Source organism: Nomascus leucogenys, chromosome 21 (assembly GCF_006542625.1).
Source record: "Nomascus leucogenys isolate Asia chromosome 21, Asia_NLE_v1, whole genome shotgun sequence".
NCBI lineage: Eukaryota > Metazoa > Chordata > Mammalia > Primates > Hylobatidae > Nomascus > Nomascus leucogenys.
The window spans coordinates 24,155,570-24,173,977 of record NC_044401.1 but is presented as its reverse complement, the minus strand read 5'-3'; the positions used below and the strand labels follow the sequence as shown (position 1 = coordinate 24,173,977).

Here is an 18,408-nt window from a genome sequence, read left to right as displayed (position 1 = left end):
GGAGTAGCTCTCCCATTAGTGGAAGCATTCACGGTTGTTTTAGTTATAATTTAAGCTTTCTCATTATTAATTTGTATATTTAACAAATATTAAGAACCAACTGCAATCCCTGGTGTGGGAACATCCTATGGGAGGCTTGTGTGGGAAGCTCTATGATGAAAAGACAACGTCCTTGTCCTAACAGAGCTTACATTCTACGTAAATTTATCTTGATTCAAAGCCTTCATGTGCTCCAACGTAACTTTTCACATACTTTTGGTGTTGATCCTTCTGTTTTCTTTGTAAACTCAGATAGTCAATTCCCTCCTTTAAATCAGCTTCCTCATCCATAAATCAGGATAATTTGCTTCATTCTCTATAACTTACAAGAATCAAATTAAATGTGATTTGTGACATTATTTTTCTGTGCTTGCTATATTTGGAGGTCCTATGTAACTAGCATAGTATTCATATATTGTTGAACATAAGACAGGGTAATTAAGATAAATATTTGCAATCCTTTTATTTAGAAATCCTATAAATCTTCAAAGATAATATTTGCAATATTTTATTTATCATTTAAGTAAGAATCTCAACTTTGTAGGCCATTTAAGGCCTTTTGGACATACAGAAGATGAACTCTTTAATAAATTTAATCTTCAGAATATGTGACAGTTTTATGGGATAATCTATTCCTCTTAGTAGAAATTATCTTTATTGCTATAATATATTAATCCTGTTAATAGGACAAATCCACCAAAAGTAAAAAATTTAATTGTAAAACTTACTTAGACTCAGCAGTTGTCTTCCAGATACACCACTGAATTCTTACCTTTGTTCTTAAATATCTTTGTAGTGTTAATAAAAAAGTTTTAAGTTTGCCCAAAGTTAAATAGAAATGTATCTGCACATGATGCATTTTGCTTCTTGTTTTATTCTCCAAAGCTGGTTATCATTTAAATGCAGAGCCTTCACTTTTCTGCTGCAAAAACAGATTTATGTTATTAACTACATGCCTAGCAGCAGAATTCAGGGCACTAATTTCCTAAGTTTATGTCAGTATATTGATACAAAGTGAATATTTAAGTAGTTCTGAGGAAAATGTAATATTAGAATAAGAAGACTTCTTTAACAAGCTTTGCTTTGATACAGAATATTAGATATATGTGTTTAAAAATTAAGCCACTGCAGAATTACACAATGAGATACCCATGTACATTCAACAACCTTAGTTTATTTGGCTTATACAACGTAAAATGAAGAATGTTTGGAACAAATCACATATGGGCCATTTTGCAACTTTTCATTCTCAGCCATTCTGCATTCTTAATCTTAGAATGAAGTTGAAGATTTTATTTCCCTCTTTGGCTCTCTTTCCCATTTAAATTTAGTTGATTTGGAGGAATAATTAGTTATTGGCATATACTACAAAACATTGAGAACATATTATATAAAAAACCTGGCTAGAAATTATAGATTTATTATGATTTTATTATTGTATATTGTTTTAATCCATCTTTAAATTGTCTTTTACTTTTGGGAAAAAAATCTGAATAATAATATGCTGTATCATTTCCATATTAATCATCTACCAGTGTAATGCTAGCTAATTTAAAAATGCATTTGGTCTTTTAGATTCTGTATCTTTCAAATGGTCACTTGTTGTATTCTATTTTCCATGACTATTCCCCCTTTATATATTTATTATAAATACTTTTTGAAGAAAAATAATCAAGAAAAATATCTCCAAGTATTTATGTCCTTTTTAGTCTTAACTGGGATCTGTTAGAAATTGAGGAGGAAATAAATTTACGCCTTAATAGTTTCAGTATTAGAGGACCTGGTCTTACGGCATGTAATTAACAAAAATCAATACAGAAAAGGGAAGAGAGGAAAGAGATTTCAGAAACACACGCGCGCGCGCGCACACACACACACACACACATTTAGGAAGCACAGGTAAAGACGAAAATACGTTTCTCCAGCAGTCCCAGTCTTCCGTGTTATTAGAATACTTCCTTTTCTGTTACCTACTATCAGCATATTTAAGATTGGTTTTAACTGATACTTCATTTCCTTAAATCAGACCAGCCTTGCAGCTGTTTAAGGTCCTAAGGTGTGACTTCCCCCTCCCTTTTCTGTCTGGGATACAGAGGCGAGCACATTGGTCTGAAGGTAACTGCTCTTTTCTGTTGCTATGTGTTTTGAGTATTTTATCAGGACTTATCCTTGCCTTTTGAAAATATAACTAGCTTTCCAATAGTCCATTCTGTGCTAAGAAACAAACTATCTGCTCTTATTTTAAAATTTCAAAATTGATTTTGGAAATAAAAGTTTATATTTCTGTTGAATTCTAAAGATTTTCAGAGGGAAGAAGATATAAATTTGAGAGATTTATGTAAGAACTTTGGATGTATGTGTCCATTTGCCGGCATATTATCTGAATATTCTTTGCCTAGAAAGGCTGTTTGATTGCCTTATTTTGTTCTCCAAGAAAAGAAAGCCATCTGATTCCTCAATGACTGCCAGTTGCTTTAAGAATTAATTTCCTTGTTCTGACTTTCTATACCCAAAAGGAATCCGGTTTTTTGGCCTAGTTTATTTAGCTTGCTATAGAAACAAAAATTCATATGTGAATGGAGAAGGGTTTTTAGAGAATCCTCAGGCATAAATATTAAATAGATTAATTATTGCTCATAGCTATTCACATTTCCTATCACTTCTAACAAATACTCACTTCAGATGATACAGCCCAAAAAACCACTAAGCTATATGCACACACTACTGGCAATTTTAGTCCTGTACCATGTATATCCACTAAGTAAAACTTCTTACCCTTTCTAAAACAAATATACATATAACTTATTCTTTAGCTGCGAAATGTTTAGATGTACATAAGTTTGGTAATTGTAGCTATTACAGGTTTAAAATAATTCAATCTGTCATTATTATAAATATCTATCATTATAAATAAATCTGTCATTAAATCGGTACTATTAAGAATCTCTATATTGCTGGGCACAGTGGCTCACGCCTATAATCCCAACACTTTGGGAGGCTGAGGAGGGCGGATTGCCTGAGGGTTCAGGAGTTTGAGACCAGTCTGGCCAACATGGTGAAACCCTGTGTCTACTAAAAATACAAAAAAATTAGCCAGGCATGGTGGCATGTACCTGTAATCCCAGCTACTTGGGAGGCTGAGGCAGGGAAATTGCCTGAACCCGGGCGTGGGGGCTGCAGTGAGCCGAGATCACGCCACTGCACTCCAGCCTGGGTGACAGAGTAAGACTCCATATCAAAAAAAGAAAAGAAAAAGAACCTGTATATTATATAATATATAATATGATAGATTCTGTATATTATATATTATATAATAGATTCTATATATTATATAATATATAATATAGTGTATACATAATAAATATACATATTATAACAGAATATTATATATAATATACTGTGTATATTTAATAAAATATATAAAATATATTTATTAATAATACAATAAATATATATAATACAATTATATACTTGTAATATGATTAATGTAAATAATATGAAATTGTATTTATAATATAAAGCTTTAGTATACTTATAATTATAAATAATGTATTAAAATTGTATTATACTTATAATAATTACAAATAATATAATCTTAAAATTATTATATTATTAATTATTGATATATCATTAAATTATTATTATAACATAAAATTTTAAAACCTGGCTTATTGGCCTAGTTTATTTAGCTTGCTATGGAAATGAAAATTTATATGTTGATGGGGAAGGGTTTTTAGAGAACCCTAATATATAAGAATCTGTAAATTATATATGTCACTATAAATACTTTTGTTATTAAATCTGTACTAAGTTGGTCAGTTTGGTCACGTCCTTGCTTTTACATAATAGGCACTGAACTAAAATATCCCAGTTCCTCTGTCTCTTTTTTTTTAATTTATGTTTTTCATGTAATATTTAAAATATCAATATACAAAATAACTCACCAATATAGAAAGTAGAAAAGAGCTCAGTAAAGCAAAAATCGAATTATACATGCTTCTACAGAATAGAATATCTTGTAAACTACATCTATTCTTATGTCCTGGATAAATAGAACAGAGAGACTCATTTTGTCTTACAGTCATTTTATGAATCCTTTTTTTTTTTTTTGGATCAAGGAATGACTATGAGAGGAAATTTTGCCAGAGTCTCTTGTTCAATGAAAGCTTTTGGTTAAGCAAGAATCTGCTGTCCTTTGACAGGATGCCAGGAGGAATGTCTTAAGATCCATATAACAATTCATTCATTCTAAGACGTACATGTTGAATACAGTGTGATAAAGTCAAGGTGGTCATAGGAGGAAATGAGAACAAGGCCCGGAAAGAAGTTTATTATACTCGTAAGTCCCAGAGAGGGGGTCAGTGCATGCCATTCAAGGCCACACAGGAAGCACTATATTTTGGTCAGGTGGTAAAGACAGGAGTGAGGGGCAATCTAGGCTAGAGCCTTTACTAGGGTTTCTGAGGGAAAGACAAGGTGCAGCGAAGCAAACACTTTGGTGTTTGCTTAGTTTGAATAATTCATGTGGAATTTGGGCAATAGGGGTGGTCTATAAGTACCTGATACCCGCCCTGTGATCAATCATCTAGGGCAGGGGAAATATTGGCTTGATGTGTGAGAGTAACACCTCATAAGGAAGAGTTAGGGGCTGTAGACTTGGGAGGGGCGGGCTTGCATATGAAGCTCCAGGCCCAGCCCTTTGCTATATCTAATAATTGGCTAGCAATGAGAAGTGCAGTTTCTCCACCCATACCATCTCCTCCCAGCAAGCTTTTTAAGAGGTCTTAATGTCATAGAATACATAAAATAAAGTTAGAAGACCTAGTTCTAATTCTAGTCCATGAAACACTGGGTAATTAATTTTATTCTTGGGTATTGGATTCCTTACTGTTATTATGAAAATAAAAATACCTCTCTTGCTTTATTGGACCAATGAAGACCAAATGAGTTAACATTTGTGAAAAAGTTTTGATGTATATAAATTCAGTATATAAATAGTGACCTTAAGGATCATTATATCCAAGGTAACCTTGTAGTACATGAAAGAAAGAATTCCAGTACAAATGATTCTTGCTTAACCAAAACTTCTCATTGAGCAGGACACTTAGTTACAAAACTTTTCCATCCATCTCTTTGTCATCCATCTGTCCACTCCTTGATCCAAAAAAGAGCTCACAAAATGACAATAGACAGAAGTTCCTTGTTCTACTCATATAGGTCATGAAAACAAATTATTTGCAAGATTTTCTTCCCTGCAGAAACATGTATGATTTAATTTGATTTATTTAACTCTTTTCTACATTATATATTAGTATCTTATTGTAAGTTCTACATGAAATTTTTCTTAAGCATACATGTGATCGAGGAGTTGTAATGTTTTGTATTCATTACCTATTATGTAAAAGCTATCAACTGACAGAAGTGCAAAATTAATAGCAAAATTAATGACAGGTTTGATAATATACTTTATCCTGTAATTTGTACATTTACCAGGTTTATGCATGTCTAAGTATTTCACAGTTGGATAATAAATTATATGTTTGTTTTAAATAGGGGTAGGAACTTTAAGTGGGACAGAACTGAAGTTGTCTAAAAGTGTATGCATATAGCTTAGTTTTATAAATTAATTTCTATTCACTTTCCTCCCTCTGGCTTATTGAATTTTATAATTCTTTATTGTTCAAGTCCAGTGCATGCTTCTTGTCTGAGCCTTCCAAACAACTCCAGTTCATGAGTGTTGCTGTCCTTTGAACACTTACTATATTTTGCTATATAAACTATTAGATTGTTACACTTAAACCTGCACTAAAACGTTGTTAATTAACAATTAACAACATTAACTAACAATTAACAACATTTTAATTAATGCTTATTAACACATGGTGTGTAGAGTTGACAAAGTACTTTATGAAGTTAAAAAAGGCTTTTAAAGTAAATGTTTACACTAACTACCTAATAATGAAGTAAAACATAGGTTTCTAACTCTCTTTGCTATTAAAGAATAATTCCAGTAATCTTACAGTCCAAATTGGATTTTAAAAAGAATTATGATCATCTTTAGACCCAGGAAGGGAAGCCTCTACTCCATGCTAGAGCTTTAGATGGTCTTGCCTGTTCTCTCCTCTGCTTACATTCCTCTTCATGAAGATAGGACCTTGAGGGATAAGAAGATATGCCACTTAGATCTTATGGTTTCTTTCTATACCATAGCACAGGTATTCAAGACCCTAGACTTTCTTGCTCAAATGGCCTCAAGTCTACTTTTAGGAGCTTCACAGATTCTTGCTGGGATTCATCCTCCAAAGGATGTACTGTGACACTGGTGTGCTCAGCCTAAGTTGACTGGAGGACTAAAGGTGGCAGCTTTTTGAAACAGGGAAAAGACACAGCTTGTGTATGAGATGCTCATATATGTGCATATGTGAAGTCTCTCAGGGTGTGAGATAGGGCTACAGTCAGGTAAGGGCAAAGAAGTGGGATTAACTGAGGTTAAGAGCTCGCTCTCTATAGGCCACTGCATGCTGCCTAGGGTCTTAGGAGTCCAAGTATTTTAAATATGAACCTGGATTGTCAGGTTGTTATGAAAGTATCTTTACAAAGTAGACTAATACTGTATATTTAAAGTTTTTTCTAATTTAAAGAATGGAACTGCAGGCTATTATCTTAATTGAAACAACTGAGACACAGAAAGACAAATACTGCATGTTCTCATGTATAAGTGGAAGCTAAATAATGTGTATACATAGATGTACACTGTGGAATGATAGACAATGGAGACTTGGAAAGGTGAAAGGGTAAAAGGGGGGTGGATAACGAGAAGTTACTTAATGGTGCAATGTACATTATTCCGGTGATGAGTACACTAAGGCCCTGACTTCACCAATATGCAATGTATTAGTGTAACAAAATTATACTTGTATTCTATACAAGTAACAAAATATTTATCATTTAAAAATATTAAGGCATGTGGTATGTGAGCTGCCATACTCATATTCTTGCCTTGGGACCCCTGCTTTTTAGAGACCCTATTTAATTTAATACTTGAAATTATAACTAAAAGGTTAAAATTGACCCCATGAACAGCATGGAGATTGACCTCTGTGTTATTTAAAATCATGCATAACATTTGACTCTCCAGAAAAGTTAACTACTAATAGCCTACTGTTGATCAGAAGCCTTGTTGATAACATAAACAGTTGATTAACACATAGTTTCTATGTTATATGTTACACATACTGTATTCTTACAATAAAGTAAGCTAGAGAAAAGAAAATGTTATTAATCATAGCTGTGCATGCTGCCTCATGCCTGTAATCCCAGAAATTTGAGAGGCCAAGGCAGGTGTATCACCTGAGCTCAGGAGTTTGAGACCAGCCTGGGCAACATGGCAAAATCCCATCTCTACCAAAAACACAAAAAATTAGCTGGGCATGGTGGTGCATGCCTGTAGTCCCAGCTACTTTGGAAGCTGAGGTGGAAGGATTTCTTGAGCCTGGGATATGGAGGTTGCAGTGACCAAAAATTGCGCCACTTTGCTCCAACCTGGGTAACAGAGTGAGACCCTATCTCAGAAAAAAGAAAAAAAGAAAATCATAAGGAAGAGAAAATATATTGACTATTCATTAAATGGAAGTGGATGATCCTGAAGTGGCCTTCATACTTGTTGTCTTTATGTTGAGTAGGCTAAAAAGAAGGGTAAAATGGAAGGGTTGGTCTTGCTGTCTCAGAGGTGGCAGAGGCTGAAGAAAATTCGTTGTAAGTGGACCTGCATAGCTTAAACCTGTGTTCAGGGTTCATCTTTATGTATAAATGCAGTATTTCCAAAAGGAAAAGTATGCCTGAAATGTGATATAATTTCTATATCTACTAATGTTATATTTTATGGCAAATTTCATAGCCTTTTAGATCTATATCAATCTTGAATCTATATTCTTGTTTTAGGGAATCAGATCCAAATTTTTATGTCTAATATATATTACTTTCTATATTCTTCAATAAGATGAAATTTACCAATTATGTCTGTTTAGAGTGTTTTGGTACCTAAGTCTAATTCTAATTTATTTAATTTTAAGTAAAAGAAGAAACACTATTTTTCATCAAACATCACAAACTCAGTGTAAAAAAAAATGCATCATTTTGTTATGTATCCTTATGCACTGTATTTGAGAAGAATCACATTTCTGATTATCTGTGTATGTTTTGGTACTTCCATATTTCTTGGTTTATATCGATTCTGATTAGAGAATACATATATTTTTTCACTTCAGACCCTTCTCTCATTCTGAACGTCTCCGCAACCGAATGTATTTGTAAATAAGGAAATGTTATAATTTCATAAATGATATTTTCAAACACTTCTTCATATTTGAGTTAATCTCATATTTTCAGAGAGTTAATTTTTTGTTGAACACGCTTAATGCTTTTTATTAATATGAAATGATGAAGATACTAACTAAAACAGAATTTACAGGGAATATAATTCTTTTTTTTTATACTTAAAGTTCTAGGGTACATGTGCACAATGTGCAGGTTTGTTACATATGTATATATGTGCCATGTTGGTGTGCTGCACCCATTATCTCGTCATTTACATTAGGTATATCTCCTAATGCTTTCCCTCTCCCCTCCCCCCCACCCCATCACAGGCCCCAGTGTGTGATGTTCCCCTTCCTGTGTCCAAGTGTTATCACTGTTCGGTTCCCACCTATGAGTGAGAACATGCGGTGTTTGGTTTTTTGTCCTTGCAATAGTTTGCTGAGAATGATGGTTTCCAGCTTCATCCATGTCCCTACAAAGGACATGAACTCATCCTTTTTTATGGCTGCATAGTATTCCATGGTGTATATGTGCCACATTTTCTTAATCCAGTCTATCATTGATGGACATTTGGGTTGGTTCCAAGTCCTTGCTATTTTGAATAGTGCCACAATAAACATAAATGTGCATGTGCCTTTATAGCAGCATGATTTATAATCCTTTGGGTATATACCCAGTAATGAGATGACTGGGTTAAATGGTATTTCTAGTTCTAGATCCCTGAGGGATTGCCACACTGTCTTCCACACGGTTGAACTAGTTTACAGTCCCACCAACAGTGTAAAAGTGTTCCTATTTCTCCATATCCTCTCCAGCACCTGCTGTTTCCTGACATTTTAATTATGGCCATTCTAACTGGTGTGAGATGGTATCTCGTTGTGGTTTTGATTTGCATTTCTCTGATGGCCAGTGATGATGAGCACTTTTTCATGTGTCTTTTGTCTGCATAAATATCTTCTTTTGAAAAGTGTCTGTTCATATGCTTCACTCACTTTTTGATGGGGTTGTTTGCTTTTTTCTTGTAAATTTGTTTGAGTTCTTTGTAGATTCTGGATATTAGCCCTTTGTCAGATGAGTAGGTTGCGAAAATTTTCTCCCATTTTTTAGGTTTCCTGTTCACTCTGATGGTAGTTTCTTTTGCTGTGCAGAAGCTCTTTAGTTTAATTAGATCCCATGTGTCAAGTTTGGCTTTTGTTGCCATTGCTTTTGGTGTTTTAGACATGAAGTCCTTGTCCATGCCTTTGTCCTGAATGGTATTACTTAGGTTTTCTTCTAGGGTTTTTATGGCTTTAGGTCAAACATTTAAGTCTTTAATCCATCTTGAATTAATTTTTGTATAAGGCATAAGGAAGGAATCCAGTTTCAGCTTTCTACATATGGATAGCCAGTTTTCTCAGCACAAGTTATTAAATAGGGAATCCTTTCCCCATTTCTTGTTTATGTCAGGTATGTCAAAGATCAGATAGTTGTAGATGTGGGATTATTTCTGAGGGCTCTGTTCTGTTCCATTGGTCTATATCTCTGTTTTGGTACCAGTACCATGCTGTTTTGGTTACTGTAGTATAGTTTGAAGTCAGGTAGCATGATGCCTCCAGCTTTGTTCTTTTGGCTTAGGATTGTCTTGGCAATGCGGGCTCTTTTTTGGTTCCATATGAACTTTAAATTAGTTTTTTCCAATTCTGTGAAGAAAGTAATTGGTAGCTTGATGGGGATGGCATTGAATCTATAAATTACCTTGGGCAGTATGGCCATTTTCACGATATTGATTCTTCCTGCCCATGAACATGGAGTGTTCTTCTATTGGTTTGTATCCTCTTATTTCATTGAGCAGTGGTTTGTAGTTCTCTTTGAAGAGATTCTTCACATGCCTTGTAAGTTGGATTCCTAGGTATTTTATTCTCTTTGAAGCAATTGTGAATGGGAGTTCACTCATGATTTGGCTGTCTGTTTTTCTGTTACTGGTGTATAAGAATGCTTGTGATTTTTGCACATTGATTTTGTATCCTGAGACTTTGCTGAAGTTGCTTATCAGCTTAAGGAGATTTTGGGCTGAGATGATGGGGTTTTCTAAATGTACAATCATATCATCTGCAAACAGGGACAATTTGACTTCCTCCTTTCCTAATTGAATACCGTTTATTTCTTTCTCCTACCTGATTGCCCTGGCCAGAACTTCCAACACTATGTTGAATAGGAGTGGTGAGAGAGGGCATCCCTGTCTTGTGCGAGTTTTCAAAGGGAATGCTTCCAGTTTTGCCCATTCAGTATATTGGCTGTGGGTTTGTCATAAATAGCTCTCATTATTTTGAGATACGTCCCATCAATACCGAATTTATTGAGAGTTTTTAGCATGAAGGTTGTTGAATTTTGTCAAAGGCCTTTTCTGCATCTATTGAGATAATCATGTGGTTTTTGTCTTTGTTTCTGTTTATGTGCTGGATTTCATTTATTGATTTGTGTATGTTGAACCAGCCTTGCATCCCAGGGATGAAGCCCACTTGATCATGGTGGATAAGCTTTTTGATGTGCTGCTAGATTTGTTTTGCCAGGATTTTATTGAGGATTTTTGCATCGATGTTCGTCAGGGATATTGGTCTAAAATTCTCTTTTTTTGTTGTGTCTCGGCCAGGCTTTGGTATCAAGATGATGCTGGCCTCATAAAATAAGTTAGGAAGGACTCCCTCTTTTTCTATTGATTGGAATAGTTTCAGAAGGAATGGTACCAGCTCCTCCTTGTACCTCTGATAGAATTCTGCTGTGAATCCATCTGTTCTTGGACTTTTTTTGGTTGCTAGGCTATTAATTATTGCCTCAATTTCAGAGCTTGGTATTGGTCTATTCAGAGATTCAACTTCTTCCTGGTTTAGTCTTGGGAGGGTGTATGTGTCCAGGAATTTATCCATTTCTTCTAGATTTTCTAGTTTATTTGCATCGAGGTGTTTATAGTATTCTCTAATGGTAGTATGTATTTCTGTGGGATCAGTGGTGATATCCACTTTATCATTTTTTTATTGCATCTGTTTGATTCTTCTCTCTTTTCTTCTTTATTAGTCTTGCTAGTGGTCTATCAATTTTGTTGGTCGTTTCAAAAAACCAGCCACTGGACTCACTGATTTTTTGAAGGGTTTTTTGTGTCTCTATCTCCTTCAGTTCTTCTCTAATCATATTTCTTGCCTTCTGCTAGCTTTTGAATGTGTTTGCTCTTGCTTCTCTAGTTCTTTTAATTGTGATGTTAGGGTGTCAATTTTAGATCTTTCCAGCTTTCTCTTGTGGGCATTTAGTGCTATAAATTTCCCTCTACACACTGCTTTGAGTGTGTCCCAGAGATTCTGGTATGTTGTGTCTTTGTTCTCATTGGTTTCAAAGAACATCTTTATTTCTGCCTTCATTTCGTTATGTACCCAGTAGTCATTCAGGAGCAGGTTGTTCAGTTTCCATATAGTTGAGTGGTTTTGAGTGAGTTTCTTAATCCTGAGTTCCAGTTTGATTGCACTGTGGTCTGAGAGACAGTTTGTTATAATTTCTGTTCTTTTACATTTGCTGAGGAGTGCCTTACTTCCAACTATGTGGTCAGTTTTGGAATAAGTGCGATGTGGTGCTGAGAAGAATGTATATTCTGTTGATTTGAGGTGGAGAGTTCTGTAGATGTCTAATAGGTCTGCTTGGTGCAGATCTGAGTTCAATTCCTGGATATCCTTGTTAACTTTCTGTCTTGACGATCCGTCTAATGTTGACAGTGGGGTGTTTAAGTCTCCCATTATTATTGTGTGGGAGTCTAAGTATCTTTGTAGATCTCTAAGGAATTGCTTTATGAATCTGTGTGCTCCTGTGTTGGGTGCATATATATTTAAGATAGTTAGCTCTTCTTGTTGAATTGATCCCTTTACCATTATGTAATGGCCTTCTTTGTCTCTTTTGATCTTATTGGTTTAAAGTCTGTTTTATCAGAGACTAGGATTTCAACCCCTGCCTTTTTTTGTTTTCCATTTGCTTGGTAGATCTTCCTCCATCCCTTTATTTTGAGCCTATGTGTGTCTCTGCACATGTGATGGGTCTCCTGAATACAGCACACTGATGGGTCTTGACTCTGTATCCAGTTTGCCAGTCTGTGTCTTTTAATTGGAGCATTTAGCCCATTTACATTTAAGGTTAATATTGTTATGTGTGAATTTGATCCTGTCATTATGATGTTAACTGGTTATTTTGCTCGTTAGTTGATGCAGTTCCTTCCTAGCCTCAATGGTCTTTATAATTCGGCATGTTTTTGCAGTGGCTGGTACCGGTTGTTCCTTTCTATGTTTAGTGCTTCCTTCAGGAGCTCTTGTAGGGCAGGCCTGCTGGTGACAAAATCTCTCAACATTTGTTTGTCTGTAAAGGATTTTATTTCTCCTTCACTTATGAAGCTTAGTTTGGCTGGATATGAAATTCTGGGTTGAAAATTCTTTTCTTTAAGAATGTTGAATGTTGGCTCCCACTCTCTTCTGGCTTGTAGAGTTTCTGTCGAGAGATCAGCTGTTAGTCTGATGGGTTTCCCTTTGTGGGTAACCCGACCTTTCTCTCTCGCTGCCCTTAACATTTTTTCCTCCATTTCAACTTTGGTGAATCTGACAGTTTTGTGTCTTGGAGTTGCTCTTCTCGAGGAGTGTCTTTGTGGCATTCTCTGTATTTCCTGAATTTGAACGTTGGCCTGCCTTGCTAGGTTGAGGAAGTTCTCCTGGATAATATCCTGAAGTGTCTTTTCCAACTTGGTTTTATTCTCCCCATCACTTTCAGGTACACCAGTCAGATGTAGATTTGGTCGTTTCACACAGTCCCATATTTCTTGGAGGCTTTGTTTGTTTCTTTTTACTCTTTTTTCTCTAAACTTCTCTTCTCGCTTCTTTTCATTCATTTGCTCTTCAATCACTGATACCTTTTCTTCCAGTTGATCGAATCGGCTGCTGAAACTTGTGCATTCACCACGTAGTTCTCGTGCCATGGTTTTCAGCTCCATCGGGTCATTTAAGGACTTCTCTGCACTGGTTATTCTAGTTAGCCATTCATTTAATCTTTTTTCAAGGTTTTTAGCTTCTTTGCGATGGGTTCTAACTTCCTTCTTTAGCTCGGAGAAGTTTGGTTGTTTGAAGCCTTCTTCTCTCAACTCATCAACGTCATTCTCCGTCCAGCTTTATTCCGTTGCTGGCGAGGAGCTGCGTTCCTTTGGAGGGGGAGAGGTGCTCTGATTTTTAGAATTTTCAGCTTTTCTCTTCTGTTTTTTCCCCATCTTTGTGGTTTTATCTACCTTTGGTCTTTGATGATGGTGACGTACAGATGGGGTTTTGGTGTGGATGTCCTTTCTGTTTGTTAGTTTTTCTTCTAACAGTCAGGACCCTCAGCTGCAGGTCTGTTGCAGTTTGCTGAAGGTCCACTCCAGACCCTGTTTGCCTGGGTATCAGCAGTGGAGGATGCAGAACAGCAAATATTCCTGAACAGCAAATGTTGCTGCCTGATTGTTCCTCTGGAAGCTTCCTCTCAGAGGGGTACCTGGCCATGTGAGGTGTCAGTCTGCCTCTACTGGGGGTGCCTCCCAGTTAGGCTACTTGGGGGTCAGGGACCCACTTGAGGAGGCAGTCTGTCTATTCTCAGATCTCAGACTCCATGCTGGGAGAACCACTACTCTCTTCAACACTGTCAGACAGGGACATTTAAGTCTGCAGAGGTTTCTGCTGTCTTTTGTTTGGCTATGCCCTGCCCGCAGGGGTGGAGTCTACAGAGGCAGGCAGGCCTCCTTGAGCTGGGGTGTGCTCCACTGAGTTCCAGCTTCCCAGCTGCTTTGTTTACCTACTCAAGCCTCAGCATTGGTGGGCGTCCCTCCCCCAGCCTTGCTGCTGCCTTGCAGTTCAATCTCAGACTGCTGTGCTAGCAATGAGCGAGGCTCCGTGGGCGTGGGACCCTCCAAGCCAGGCGCGGGATATAATCTCCTGGTGTGCCATTTGCTTAAACCATTGGAAAAGCGCAGTATTAGGGTGGGAGTGACCCGGTTTTCCAGATGCCATCTGTCACAGCTTTGCTTGGCCATGAAAGGGAATTCCCTGACCGCTTGCGCTTCCCGGGTGAGGCAGTGCTTCGCCCTGCTTTGGCTCACACTCGGTGGGCTGCACCCACTGTCCTGCCCCCACTGTCTGATGAGCCCCAGTGAGATGAACCTGGTACCTCAGTTGGAAATGCAGCAATCACCCGTCTTCTGCGTCACTCACGCTGGGAGCTGTAGACTGGAGCTGTTCCTATTCGTCCATCTTGGAAACACCCCCCGGAATATAATTTTTTACTCCTACATGGGAGAGTAAAGGATGTAGTATAGACATTAATAATAATGTATATGCATTCCCTGAGAAGTGAAATCAATTCTAATTATAAATGTATTCAAAATAAAAATCATCATTGGATGAGTACTTTAGATGCTTTCCTATGAGTAAAATACCTAGATTTTTAAACATTGATTTTGACAGTTTAAAATTATATCATATTTTTTACTATTATCTTGGTTCACAGTTACATTTAGAATGATTATATTGTGGTTCCAATGAGCTGTGATAGTGCTGGTTTGCCTTTAAGTGTCCTCCGAGTAACATAAGACCCATTATACATTAGGATGAAAGGCATTTAGATGGGAAATTTCATGTATATTCCCATGAGATTTTTGAATCACCCCTGATAAAAAATGTTTGTATTTTGTAAAATTAAATATACAGTTCAAAGGAACTCATTGTTTTCTCTGGAAAATGCCCTCTGGATTTCAAGCAAGAAATTTGCAGAAAATATTTTTTGGATAAAGATTGTGTTTAAGTTTGCATGATGGATAATATAAATTATTCTGGAAATTTACAGTAGATAATTAAAAGTACTTTGTGTCATAATAGTCCTATATACTGAGGAAAATAGGCATTCTGTTAGAAACTATACTAATGAAATTCAACCAGCCTCGATTTAGTAACTCTCTATAGCCAGTTAAAATAAGAAACTGCAAACAGAATTGTTAAATAATCTTATTATAAATAACTGAAGTATGTTATCAACCAATAGAACCCTTATTCACTATAGCAAACCATTTGTCATTTTCAGTATACTCTAATAGAAATGATAAACTATGATGCCTAGCATGTTTTCCCAAAAATGCTATAAGGTTACCTGAATGTTTTTCTTGTATTGAAAATGATCAATTATAACTATACAAATAAAATTGAGTTATAATCTAAATTTACAGTATAGAAGTATGCAATATTAAATGAATAAATATTGATAATATAAACTGCTTTCAGGGTACCCAAATATTTTTATTAAATCCCTTAAAAATGGACAAAGTCTTTCTATGCAATCAAGTGGCAAACTGCTTGCACATAAACATACAGAAGTGAAAATAATCCAGTGATCTAGCTCAGAGTAAAAGCCAAAGGGCTTAAAATGCTTAATAAAGACTTTTGGTTTGGCTGCTCTCTGACCCTCTGTTCTTATTACCTAATGTGCTTTCAGTGCCCGCTTATGCTGTTCCTCAAATATACCTGTACACTCTTGCCTCAGGTTATTTGTATATACTGCTTCCTCTTTGCAAGTTTCACTATCTCATCTCTAAGGCAATGCTTAAATGTCACTACCTCAGTAAGGCCTTTTCTAGCCACCCACTTAAAATTATAACCCTCTTCTTAATCTCCTTGCCCCGTTTTTCCCCATTGTACTTTCTACCATATTATTTGGTTTTACTCATTTCTACTTTTTAATTGTCTCTCTTCCCTCTAAAGTAAGCTTTATAAAGGCAGAGAGTTTTTGTTCAGCTTATTAACTGCTGTATTTCCAGTGCCCAGGGTATGGGAATGCCTGATAAATATTTATCGAATAAGCCTAAGGCCTTATCCATGTCTGTTTTCTATTGAAGTAGTCGTATAAATATTTAATTGAATATTGGCAAAGAAAACACACCACAATTTGTGGCAAATTGGATATGCGGAAAGATGGGAAACCCAAAGTGCATTTTTTATATATTTAGTTGTTCTGATAAGATAATGGATGCTATTTAATGTTCTTATAGTATGCCAAGAACTATCTGAAGTGCTGTACATGTATTTATCTAATTTACACCTTACAACAACCCTGTGAAGCAGGTACTATTATCAGCTCCTTTACTGTTGAGGAAACTAGAGATTAAATAAAGTTGTCATGCAATTAATGTGTAGGAAGGCAAGACAGGACAGCTGATTCTAGAACCTGTACTTTTAACTAAAGTCTCATGGTTAAAATGCTGTTCCATTGATGCTTTGAATAGCTTCATTTGTATCCTTTCAATTCATTTTTATTTTGGTAAAACAAAAAAATTGTAAGTAATCATTTCTGTTTAATCACCGTGGTTTAAAATCACTTAATTACTTTTTTCCCTTTTTGCAGTGGGATGCCATCACTGAAATGGATGAACATAATAGGCCCATTCACACATACCAGGTATGTAATGTAATGGAACCAAACCAAAACAACTGGCTTCGTACAAACTGGATCTCCCGTGATGCAGCTCAGAAAATTTATGTGGAAATGAAATTCACACTAAGGGATTGTAACAGCATCCCGTGGGTCTTGGGGACTTGCAAAGAAACATTTAATCTGTTTTATATGGAATCAGATGAGTCCCATGGAATTAAATTCAAGCCAAACCAGTATACAAAGATCGACACAATTGCTGCTGATGAGAGTTTTACCCAGATGGATTTGGGTGATCGCATCCTCAAACTCAACACTGAAATTCGTGAGGTGGGGCCTATAGAAAGGAAAGGATTTTATCTGGCTTTTCAAGACATTGGGGCATGCATTGCCCTGGTTTCAGTCCGTGTTTTCTACAAGAAGTGCCCCTTCACTGTTCGTAACTTGGCCATGTTTCCTGATACCATTCCAAGGGTTGATTCCTCCTCTTTGGTTGAAGTACGGGGTTCTTGTGTGAAGAGTGCTGAAGAGCGTGACACTCCTAAACTGTATTGTGGAGCTGATGGAGATTGGCTGGTTCCTCTTGGAAGGTGCATCTGCAGTACAGGATATGAAGAAATTGAGGGTTCTTGCCATGGTAAGAAACATTTAAATAATTTATCTTGCATTTAAATGATTCAAAAAAGTTTTATTTTTTAAATTAACAAATAGTTAATTGTACATATTCATGGGTGTGTAGTAATGTTTTGATACATATAATGTATACTAATCAGATCAAAGTAGTTAATATATCCATCATCTCAAACACTGATCTTTTCAAAATGATGATTTATTAAAAGTAAATGTTATACATTTATTTCAAATAATACATTTTTGAGTGGTATACTTGATAATTAATTGTGAAAGCAATTGATTCATATTAACTATAAGAAAATTGCTGTCATTTTTCTCCTGGGAAAGGTATATGAGAGTGTGCCAAAATGCTTTCAGTAAAGTAGTTAATATGAATTGCTGTATCTGCCTAATTTTTATAAAGGAAAACAGCATCAACAACAGCAACAAAAAGCAATGAGATTCAAAATAGTGATTTCCCTGCTGTTCACATTTTTACGGTTTATAGAGATACGACATTGAAAGACAGTTAGCAATAATTATTTCTATCGTATTGAATTATAATACTTGAATTGTACTTAAATAGTATTATATTTAAATAAATGAGGGATTCATGTATATTTTATTTCAAAAATGTATAAGCTAGTTTATATGGGTGTTATGTATGATGTTTGGTGGTTGAATATTGACCTGATCAGAGCTTAATTAATCTTTTGCTATTATTACATAGAATTTTTCACCATATAACACATTAGCTTTTCATTTTAATAGTAGTATTTGTGTGACATCTAATTGTCAGGAAATATTAACATCACAAAATGCTAGTTAAGTTTAGAACTTTACCTTTCACATTGTTATAACAATGAAATACCTATAATTTTCATGATGAAACATTTTTCACTTTTTATGTAATTCATTTTATGAAGGCTTATTTACCTAATAAGTATATACATTCAAAAATTTTATATACCCCCCAATAAAGAGCATACATTTGATTAT

At 35.6% G+C, this 18,408-nt stretch overlaps 1 protein-coding gene across 4 annotated transcripts in view; it reads left to right on the top strand.

The window, feature by feature from the left end:
• Nucleotides 1-18,408, top strand: part of EPHA6 (EPH receptor A6) — a 963,391-nt gene that overhangs the window by 151,405 nt on the left and 793,578 nt on the right. For all 4 annotated transcript variants that reach the window (XM_030801993.1, XM_030801992.1, XM_030801995.1 and 1 more), the window contains one exon: nucleotides 16,771-17,434. In XM_030801993.1, coding sequence (XP_030657853.1) covers nucleotides 16,771-17,434 — 664 coding nt within the window. The remainder of the gene's footprint in view (nucleotides 1-16,770; nucleotides 17,435-18,408) is intronic.